Here is an 11,898-nt window from a genome sequence, read left to right as displayed (position 1 = left end):
CGAGCGGTAAACACACATCCCTACCCAGAGTGCAATGTGCTTGTATGGACACAGGGTGGCGCAATTGGACCAGAGATACATTGGAATAGACTCAAACCTTCAGGCTGAAATAGAGAGCACTTTGTTATATCCCTCACGCTCCGTATGCACCGGTTTGAGATCAGATCTACAGACAAAACCCGTACGTTTGTGTACGTAAACAGTATTTAGAAAAAATCTGTTCTTGGATCATTTTTGGAGATTTTTTATTTATTTATTTATTTTTTTATAGCAAATGAAGAGGCTTACGGGCAAAGAGGTGCATGAGGACAACACAATTAACATTTATAACCAAATCTTAGTGCAGTGTAGCCTAGTTTTCATACACTTTTTAAAGCCGTAGTCCAGTTTTAACACTGTATTAGATGTCTCATCATAAGAAAATGAAATCATCACTCATTTACTTCATCTAGTTTGAGTCTTGTTCTACCCCATGGTCAGGATGCACCAATACCGAGACTCCCAGGTCATCACAGGGTACTTATGGTAGGTTCACTGAATCTATACGTTACTCATATTGCGTAAAATTCTGGTCTTGTTGTGAATGTTAAGTAAGGAATTAAACACCAGGGGGTGCTGTTAGATGGAAATATTAAAGACGGATAGTAGTTAAAAATAAAGTACTCTGTCCTGAAGACTTTCCAGTGACAGAAAAAGTCCTGTTTACTACTAAATACAGACACTGGAGACTCCGTCCAAACGTTAAAAAACTACACCGTATCACAAATAATAACGTATTTACATAAACAATTGAAAACACGTAGCTACTCTCAGAGTACATCAACCGATCAGAATCGAGAATCGAACAGCACCTTGGTATAAACAGTGTATTACAGATTACGTCGTTTGAGACGCAGTTAAAAAAACCAAAAAAACTTTTGACTGCTACAATTCCTTTTAAAGTAGACTCTATTATATTGGCTTGCAGTCGCATTTGTCCATGATTTATTAAATACACTGCTCTCATTATCGTGCTTCCATAAGCAGCAGATCCTACAGCAAGAGTGATCACGATGCCACTTATATTAATTAGCGACATTTTTCAAATGTCGCTTTAAAACACAATTATTCCTTCCAATCATCCGTATCGGCAGTCGTATATTGGATAACCGCGTTTGGGACGGCCGAGCGTACAGAGCGTAATTACGCACTAGATCCTTTCTGTCTTACTGTCTGTTTTAATCTATGCATGTCCATTCACTGCTGTCTCATTTGGCCTGTTGTAATGTATAAACGCGACGCATGAGAATGAAATGCAGCGAACAACGGAATCATATCATATATATTCTCTTCTTTACAGGTCTAAAAGTTTGCTTGTACTAACACGCATGATTTCCAGTGCCAGTGTTTTTGTAAGAAATGAAGCGATTTGTACTGTGATGGCAGAATAAACAACAACTTTCCTCTAACTGAACGTCCCGGAGTGTTTTATTCCTATTATAACACATCGATCGTTAGGACATTTCGAATCGCGTCAAGTGGTTTTTTTTTAGCCGTCGTTCCTCCCTCTCTGTACTGTAGCTTAGAGAGGACGAAACATCTTTTCTCCAGGATCGACACACAAACACATAAAATGCGAAAACACAACAGTGCACGGAAATAAACGAGACCAAATGTCATGGCGATGTTTTAGTTCCTGTTATCGCTTATGTTCCAGCAGCTCTAACCAGCTGGTTCGTCATCAGTCTCTTAGTCGAAGTTAAACAATGACAAAAAGAAAAAAAATACAACGCAACTTTGTTACAGAGAAACCGCAGACACTTGAGTCTCCTTATTTAAATATTAATAATATCTTCTTGTAGAAAATGTCACTATATCACCTACCAGACAACTTGTATACAGTACATCCCTGTCTTAGCTGTTACTATAGAAACCTTGGATTTGTTACGCCTACACTCCGGTCAGAGATACTCAAGTGTACGGTATTAACCAGAAATGACGCAAATTTATAGTTCATCGGTTCATCACGATCACTCCATCTCCATCTCCATGGTAGCGGATCATCGTTCATCAGGGAGAGAGCCATGATTAGGATGAGCTGAGTTAGAGCATGACCATGGGTCTGAACATAACATTCTGCTTCTATGGATATGTCAGTATCAGTCCTGTGCTGAATAAACCATTTGTGGTCACAGCAACGTGGGAAAAAACACATCTTGCTCCCTTTTTTTTTATTTTTTATTTTTTATTTTTTTAGACTTTTTCTGATATGATAGGATTCAATGTCTAGCAATGGAATATTAAACAGAATATTTTTAGAAGGTACTGCTTACTTCACACTAGATCAAACCAGTGCTAACTAATGTATACAGAGAACATGACTGCAATAAACTTTGTGTGTGTGTGTGTGTATATATATATATTGTTTTCATGGGGGGTCACGGTGGCTTAGTGGTTAGCACGTTCGCCTCACCTCCAGGGTTGGGGGTTCGATTCCCGCCTCCGCCTTGTGTGTGTGGAATTTGCATGTTCTCCCCGTGCCTCGGGGGTTTCTTCCGGGTACTCCGGTTTCCTCCCCCGGTCCAAAGACATGTATGGTAGGTTGATTGGCATCTCTGGAAAATTGTCCGTAGTGTGTGATTGCGTGAGTGAATGAGAGAGTGTGTGTGTGCGCCCTGGGATGGGTTGGCACTCCGTCCAGGGTGTATCCTGCCTTGATGCCCGATGACACCTGAGTGTTGTTTTCATCTGTTTATATGTCCATTTATATGATGTATCCGGTTCATTCAGACTGAATCAATTTGGTTCATTTATTAAAATCTTTAAACGGACATTCATTTCGAAAGCAGAGATATATAAAATCCACAGATGCTTCAATAATAAATAAAGCAGCTTTGATAGACGTGAGTTGTGATTTCCAGTAATACATCAATTCCTGGAACTCCAAGTGAACTCTAGTGAATGTTTTTTTTAGTTATCTACACTGTAGGGCTCATGGCTTAAGATGAAGGTTTCGATGTTAAACATCTAGGGTTCTACCTGATAATCTTGATCTAAACCGTATCCCAAAACTGGTTCTAGATTAACGTTTACACTCCCAGATCAGTGACATCACAAGTCTTGTCAGGATATTTATAATTAGTAGTAAGTATTTTGTACTACAAGTACAGAATGAGAGGAAGTTTTGGCATGTTAAGGCTTTAATTTGTTAGGAAACAATGGTGCAAAAGTTCTTGGTTTTAATTTTTTAGGACTGAAGAATCTTTCTTTAAGACTTCAGGTTTTTATCAGAATATCTTATTTGCGGTGATTGTCTCAAACCTTTCTGGATTTCTGAACTAAGTAAAAAACTGCAATAAGAGACAACATGCAGGCTTTAGCAATGGGTGCTTTGTTTTTAACCCCAAAATGAGAAATGGTACATGCTACAGTCATCTAAAGGTTTATTCTTTGTTAGCCGCAAGTATATGATTATTATTGTTAGCTAGCTTGATGCTCTAGTGCACCACACCTCAGTGACGAAGGTCTGTGAGGTACAGTGAGCTCGAGGGGTACGAAGGCATCATGGACTGGAGATCAGATGCTAATCACATTCTATTGAACCAAACAGTGTCTTGTTTGTGTTCTGTTTGGTTCAATAAAACAACATCTAAATCTTTCCATGAAGCCCAGATTCATAAACCATAAATATTCATACACTCTCATAAAGTTTTAATATTGTGCTATTAAAAAATGTTGTAATACAAGTGTCACAGTTCATTATAATGCTGTGTACTGTATTGTAATAGCTATGAACAGTTCTAACTATATGTATATATGTGTTGTAAAGCAATATATTAACTCTATTTTTCTGATGCAATGCAGAAGCAACTAATTACAGATAAAACACACACACACACACACACACACACACACACACACACGCAGAGTTATGAGGTGAGTTTTTCACCTGAATAACCACTGAGACTTTCATTGTTTCATCAATAAACGGTTTCATCTGAATATCACACTCCAAAGCTGAGATACTGCATGAGGAGTTAACTTCCAATTACCTGTAGTCCTAAAATATACAGTTCCGAGCGAGTCTAATAGCGATTACGATCTGTGTGATTATCTTGGCTTGAGTGTTTGATATTTCATTCATTCATTCATTCATTTTCTACCGCTTATCCGAACTACCTCGGGTCACGGGGAGCCTGTGCCTATCTCAGGCGTCATCGGGCATCAAGGCAGGATACACCCTGGACGGAGTGCCAACCCATCGCAGGGCACACACACACTCTCATTCACTCACGCAATCACACACTACGGACAATTTTCCAGAGATGCCAATCAACCTACCATGCATGTCTTTGGACCGGGGGAGGAAACCGGAGTACCCGGAGGAAACCCCCGAGGCACGGGGAGAACATGCAAACTCCACACACACAAGGCGGAGGCGGGAATCGAACCCCCAACCCTGGAGGTGTGAGGCGAACGTGCTAACCGCTAAGCAACCGTGCCCCCATGAGTGTTTGATATATTCGGTATGATTTTTAACGGTTTACATTTTAATCTTAGTAACAAACGGCGTGAAAATGAAGACGTTTGGGGAACATCAAAAATTCAGTGTTTGGGGTCAAGAGTTTGTACTTTGCTCTGTACTTTATAACTCAGCTTTGGAGTATGATATTGTCACAACCAGGAAGGAAGGAGACAGACCTGGATGCAGGATAGCTTCAAATGAAAGGGGTTTAATAAATAATGCAGACAAAGACAGAAAATGACGATAACTAAAACAATACAAATGACGACACTTAACAGGGACTAAACATAACTAATGATTCCGCGCTGCCATCGGCAACGCGGCTCACTTAAATATAAAAGACAATGATGACACAATATGGATCAGGTGTGACGACAGGGAGGAGCAGACGAAGGCGGGGCATACACGTGACAAGAAACAGTAACAAATGCACATGGCCAAAAAGTCCGGGCTGAGTCCTGACAGATATTTAGACGAAACCTGCACCTCTGTCTATGTCTCAACCTTTATAATAAATGGCGTGAATATGAAGAAGATTGGAAAAGGTCAATTTTTACTTTCTCATATTTGCCCCAAATTCACACTGTGGATTTGTTCAGTCAAGACATACAGTGGTGTGAGAAAGTGTTGGCCCCCTTCCTGATTATTATTAATTTTTTTTGCATGTTTGTCACACTTTAATGTTTTAGATCATCAAACAAATTTAAATATTAGGTAACACAAAGGTAACACAATTAAACATAACATGCAGTGTTTAAATGAAATGTTTTATTATTAAGCGAAAACAAAATCCAAAACCTCATGGCACCGTGTGAAAAAGTGTTTGCCCCTCTGTTAAAACATAACTTAACTGTGGTTTATCACACCTGAGTCAACTGTATGGACTGCACAGACCTACACAAATACACACACTTCCAAAATATATCCATCAAACTGTTTACATGCTGTTTTTGCACACTGTTTTTGCTCTTTGCACATGCTGTCTTTGCACATGCTCTTTGCACATGCTGTCTCACATTTCAGTCGTCCTTTGTGTAGCTCTATCCACTCCATAGCTGAGATATGAGGTTTAAAGTTAACTCAATACCTACATGTTTTAATGACTGTAATTAGTGGGAAATTGACATCTCATATCTCAGCTCTGAGGTATGATATTCAGATGAAACCCTGCACTTCTGTCTACAGCTTGTCTAACTAGCTTTGTGAATATAAAGACGATTGGAGAAGGTCAATATTTTAATCAAAAAATAAAAAAAATAACCGTAAGAGTTTAGCCTTTATGTTCTACTTTCTCAGATCTTTACCAGATTCACAGTGAGAATGAACAAACGTCAACAAATATACAATTTCTCAGTTTGATAATAATAATAATAATAATAATAATAATAATAATAATAATAATATTTACTTCATAATTATTCCTTGTTTGATGAGGTGAGTAAAAACACTAAAATATACAGTGTACAAAATCCTCACTGCCAGTGTAGGTCCTTTTTGCCCACCAAGATAATAAGGCAATGTTTTACACTCAGATATGTACACTGTACACTGGCAGGGAAAGTGTTTGAACACCTGCCGTTTTTTACGTTTTAGTCTAATCACTATTAATCTCGCAGATAAATGAGAACCAGCACAGACAACAGCACATGGAGTTAAAAAAAAGAAAAAAAAAAATTTTTATTCTCCCGTCAAAAAGCTGAACTGTTTGTATATAAGGTCTCTTGGACTTAAATAGGGCTCTAAACATTTATAATAAAAGAAAACATCACAAACAAAACAAAAAATGTAATATTTAATCACAAAAAATGTAAAGATGATAACAAGTGTATAAAACTCTGTACGTGTCATTTTATATAAGTGATATATATATATATATATATATACTGTGTACTGTGGAAGAAGGACGTTATGTAACAAAGGACCTGTAACTTGTCCTCTGACAGCTGCATCTTCCCAAGCGTGTGTGTATTGAACGATTAACCCGCGATAAGCCGATATAGTGACGTGAGCATTGCTAATAAAAACCCCATCGTGTCCCGAGACTAGTTGTGTGCGTGGAACCACAACCATGGCTCTCATTTATGTTACAGTTCTCTGCTTGGTGGCTCTGGTGTCATCTGTTGAGTTAGATGTTAAAGATCAGCCTAGTGTCATTCGTGCTGGGAGGACTTATGCATCGCGAAATTACACCTCAATCCTTTCAGTGCCAAATGGAGAGAAATTTGGGAACTGGATGTGGTCAGAGTTGTGTCCTGAGAAATTCTATGCCACTGGATTCAGCCTAAGGGTAACAATTTCTTCAAGTCCGTCACTGTTATCACCAGAACGTATATCTACAGCGTATCTCTGTGTATGATCCTGTCTACAGATCGAACCTAACCAGTACGGAAGCGATGACACGGCTCTGAACGGAATCCGACTGTTCTGCGTCCAAAATGAAGACCGTCGCTTCATCTACAGTGTGGAGTCCCATACCGGACAGTGAGTTTCTCTGTAAACTTCAGCGTACATTTCAATTGTTTTGGAAGACCGGGTTAAGAATTTCGCAATGCTAAATTACAACATCGCCACACAATATCACGTTTAGAAAAATTAATCAAACAGGTTTGAGGTCACTATTCCTACATAAAGTGTTATACATCTCACTACAATGACTTGTGTATGTACAGGTGTATACCAGGCATTATGAGGTATTATGAATGCTGCATAACATGTTAGTAATGCATTATGAATCCAGGAATCATATGATTATTTTTTTTAAATTAGTGAGTGTAAAGTCATTTATTTAGCATTCGAAGGAGTCTCCAGTGTCAGAAATAAGTCTCCAGGATGGAAGGTTTCTGGGTAACATGCCGGCTTTGTGAACCTTCATTAAGCGATTATAATGTAAAAGTAAGTACATTTTACACATATATAACAAATAAATATGACTAGATGCTCTTATCTCTTTAATAACAAACAATTATGTGTCAACTAGAATTAAACACTTCAGTAAGTACTTTTTTTTGTAAAACAGATTTCTTTATTTATTTCCTTAATGTATTTTATGCTGCAGTTAATAGGTCTAAATTTTAAATTAGGTCATTTGGAAGTTTGCTGAGTTTGAGGTACAAAACAAACGTGTTTTATTAGCATGAAGCTATTAGTTCTTAGGACATTATGGTGCATTTACTTTCTCAAACCATTCAAACAACAGTCTTTGTTGACTGACTGAATATAAATCCTACTATAAATTTCTTTAACATAAGGAAGTGATATTTTATTAACTGTGAACTGTCTGAGCCGCCATGTTGAATTGGGCTTGTGGAGAATTTCCAGACTTTCTGAGACCAAGATAAAGAGTGTTTTATTTTATCTCGTCTGAGGTTCGAGGTTCTGAGAAACAAGCTGAAGTTGAATCCAGCAATATTTATTACATGGAAGAACCAATCGTGGAAATTAAGCGCTATGTAAATTCAGGCCCCACAACACCAGAGAAAGTCAGTTTCGGCTTGGAGGAGTTTATAAATTGCATCTGTGTGTGTTTTTTTTTTTTTTTTATATTTAATGACATTTTTGTTTGTGGAACCAAACCAACACGCTATTTATTATTTAACCCGTTAAACTCCCAAGAGCCGAGCCCGAGTCCGGACTTCCATTCCTCACTCTTGCAACTCTACACCTTTCCCATTACTTCCACTGCAGTTACTGAATAATTGGTTGAAAGATTAATTGCTGAATTATAACCCCAGACTTCAGAGGGTTATTATTTACCACAGAAAAAAAAATGTCGGTCTTTGAGGCAAGTTCCAGGTGATTTTAGGCGCCGAACTAATGATGCCATGGTGCTCCACATATCCAGGAGTGCTGTCATATTCCCAGCTCTTTCATGATAAAGTGACTTTTTCTATAAATTATTGAACCCTCAGGATCCTGGCCTACTTTTGAGCTTTCTCGCTTCCTTTATTATTCGACTTCACACATTATAATTATGAAAAGCAGCCAGATACTGTATATGAGCTTTATAGTGTATTTTTCTGGGGTAATCATATGTAATAATTTAATCCATAAATGCTATCACAAGCTCTTAAACAGCCAGCGTACAGAAATAAACTGGTACATTTTGAAATCGGTTTATTACGAATCTGTTTTAGAATCAAATGAACAAAAAAATGGAGGTTGATTTAGTTAACTGTTCATGAAACAGTGATAAAATACACACAGAAGCTGCCCCAGTTCTGCGGCGTATTGATGACTTTTTTATAATGATTGGCAAGCTTAAGTGCCTATTTTTGGACTTGCAATGTTTGCCAATTCCCACCTCATACCATCCTGTGATGGGGAAGGCTAACACACTCATCCTTATTCTTCTTGTCAGGAATAAAAGATGGCAAGACCTGTGGGTAAAGACAAGATCCTAGGATTAGGGTTAGGGTTAGGGTTAGGGTTAGATACGTCATATGTCGGATTTTCATCGAACGCTTACGATATGAAGGAAAGGAAATGCTAAATAAACATCTCCATATCATAACATTCCCTTGTGTACACTGTTACTATAGAAACGATCAATTCAGACTGAAGAATTCAGCAGATTCTTTGGTGTAATGATTAATTCTGCACTATAATACCTCTTCACCCCAATACACTAATTACAGACATGGCTATAAACTGTGTCCATGATGCTGGAAGGGGTAAAGGCCCGGTCTCTCTGGGTAATTGAAGTATCATTAGAGATGTCCAGTAATGGACACAGCATTGATTAGATGTAGCCCGTTTGATTAAAGTACCACCGGTGTTGGGATTATAGCCGAGCTTCCTGTAAAACCCATTTAGACTGGAGACTAGTTCTTCTGCCACAGACACAATTGCAGTAACTAGCCATCAACAACTCCGAAGTGAACTCTGATGAACCCTTCATGACTGAAATAAACTGAAAGGAATGTACTTTTTTTTTTCTTTGGGTTCAGATCAGGGTTGTTGGATTATGACTGCTAATCCAGAATAAGATTTTCGCATAAATCATGTCAGGAAAGTAGATCTGTCTTTTATAGAAACATGTCACAGAACTGGTTCTGGGTCTGTGTTCTTTCTCACCAAGACATTTTTCTTTTGTTGTTGTTATTTTAGTAACTGAAGTGAAGCGGAAAGCATAAGGCATGAATTGGTTTGAAGATACTTTGACCATTAGGACTCTGGGCCTAGTTTTAGCCAGCAGCCAACTAATACTTTCCGATTTTTTCAAGAAAACTGCAGCGGCTTAAATTTCTAAAGTTTTTAAAGTCCTCAAAAACATTCTCACCTGAAATCTTTCTTCATAAAACATCCACCTCCAACACATCCATTTCTTCAGACGGCCTCCAGACTCACTGATGCGGTTTAGGACACAGTGTGACTCGCAGTCATGTATAAAACATGAACTAAACTTGAGGCAGGCTTTGCCATATGGCTTGTTGATGCATATAGACTAGTGACAGAAACTCAGTGAACTCTCATTGAGAGCTCTTATACTCTTACGGCTCATTTCAAAGTTTCCAATATTTCAACAGGCTTTGACAAATACAGCAAACAACCCAGAATGAATGTTTTTGTGCCTGCTTTGTCTTGTCTGTGATTCATTAAGGAGATTCATTTGCATTTTTCCTGATAATTCATCAACCTTAATGTGCATGAAACACATAAAACAGCACATCCTACACAAGCAACAGTTATTATGATGCTGAAAAGAAGCAATGTGATTAAATTACAGAGCAATATTTACAATACCGACTACATCTTACATCTTGTGAGTGAGTTAGTTCACCTAAAAGAGTCGGTTTAAAGAGCCGACTCAATTATGAACGGCACATAAAATACACTATAACATCCATATTAATTTAATGTCATTTTGATTGTATAATAAACTGAACGAGTAACGCTACTGAATAGAGCAACATATAAACCTGGCTTATGTAGTGTATGTTAGTCAGCTCTTCATGTTCAAAGCTCAAAGAACTGACTCATTACTGAACAACACCTAACCGTATTTTACTAGATATATTTTTTTTTTTATAATTTTTCTGTTTTCAGTGTTCTATTTTCCTCTTCCTCAGTTTTGGTGAGTGGACAGATCCTCAGTGGTGCCCTTCTGGTACATTGAGCTCGTTCCAGCTGCGTGTGGAGCCTCACCAGGGCATCTTTGGTGACGACACGGCCGCCAACAACGTCCGCTTCCGTTGTAGCTCCAACCCGACGCTGGAGGGCCGTGGCATGACCTGGGGCGAATACGGAGCGTGGAGTAGTGACTGTCGCAACGGGGGCATCTGTGGCATCCAGACCAAGATGGAGCTGTACCAAGGCGGACTGGACGACTCGTCACTCAACGATGTGCGTTTCCACTGCTGCACTCACACGCAGAAGTGAGATCGGATTGGGCGCTAATCGGATTTCTGTTGAGGGAAATCTGTTTTTTTTTGTTTTTCAGAGGTGAAAGAATGATATGATGTCATTGTTCTGATAAATATCAGGATGTGCTTTTCTCAGAGTTGCAATGGTGACACTTCTGTGACAGTTTGACTATCTTCGATTCCCAATTAGATGATTGGATGTAAAAATAAATTCGTGTCATTCATATGGAACTGCTGTTCTATTGTATTGTTGGAAATGTATTATTGTCACACTAAAAATATTTTAGTCATTAGATATTAGATATTGAATAATATATGTACAATTCACAAATGAAACAAAGGCAAATCTATTGTTGGGTACTAAACAGAATAAGAGGGTTTTACACTTTCCTAAATTAAATATAGATCCGTTTTAATCCAGTTTTTCCCCACCACCTTTTTTCCATAATTGAAAATTGTTTAATGAGTTTTCACATTTACATTCAGGCCCTTGAGAGTTAATACAAAGAGACCAGGCGGAGATAAAAGCACGCCATTGTTGTGATTGCAAACACATTTCAATATTGCTGTGCTTTTCGTACACACCGGTTCTGTTGATTTATGGATTAAAACGTCAACATCACCCAAAATCTTTATTTATTTTTTTGTCAAAACTGAGGCGTTGAGGGCAAACGATAGCAAATCTAATGCATGAAGGGCAAAAATAACCATGAATAAATGAATGTCAAACTTCACCTTCCTGATTTTAATTCCAGCCACTGATTTTAAGGTGTACGTTAACACTAATCGATTATCGCTCATCTGTAGCACTTCATAAGAGGTTGTGTTTGTTGTTTCTCGGTAACAAGGCAAAGGTGCTTTTCTTTAAATTGTGCATACTAAAAAAATGAGTTAAAGACTGGTTAAAGCTGCTATAACATAAGAAATAACAGGAAGTAACATGCTTCACGGACTTTTCACGGCATTAAACTATAAACGGTTGAAAAGTGTGAAATGTCATTCTTGAATAAATGAATTTGATATAGAAAAAAA

General features: G+C 38.1%; 1 protein-coding gene across 1 annotated transcript; it reads left to right on the top strand.

Annotated features, from left to right (window-relative positions):
• The first annotated feature begins 6,542 nt into the window (after positions 1 to 6,542).
• On the top strand, positions 6,543 to 11,097 carry LOC132840236 (vitelline membrane outer layer protein 1-like). Its single transcript, XM_060861751.1, has 3 exons — positions 6,543 to 6,791; positions 6,873 to 6,985; positions 10,573 to 11,097. The coding sequence occupies exons 1-3, from the start codon at positions 6,573 to 6,575 to the stop codon at positions 10,880 to 10,882; spliced, it is 642 nt and encodes a 213-aa protein (XP_060717734.1). The 5' UTR covers positions 6,543 to 6,572; the 3' UTR covers positions 10,883 to 11,097.
• The last annotated feature ends 801 nt before the right edge of the window (positions 11,098 to 11,898 follow it).

The sequence above is a fragment of the Tachysurus vachellii genome, chromosome 25 (genome assembly GCF_030014155.1).
Source record: "Tachysurus vachellii isolate PV-2020 chromosome 25, HZAU_Pvac_v1, whole genome shotgun sequence".
Classification (NCBI taxonomy): Eukaryota; Metazoa; Chordata; class Actinopteri; order Siluriformes; family Bagridae; genus Tachysurus; species Tachysurus vachellii.
The sequence above is the reverse complement of the archived record's forward strand: the minus strand, read 5'-3'. Positions and strand labels throughout refer to the sequence as shown.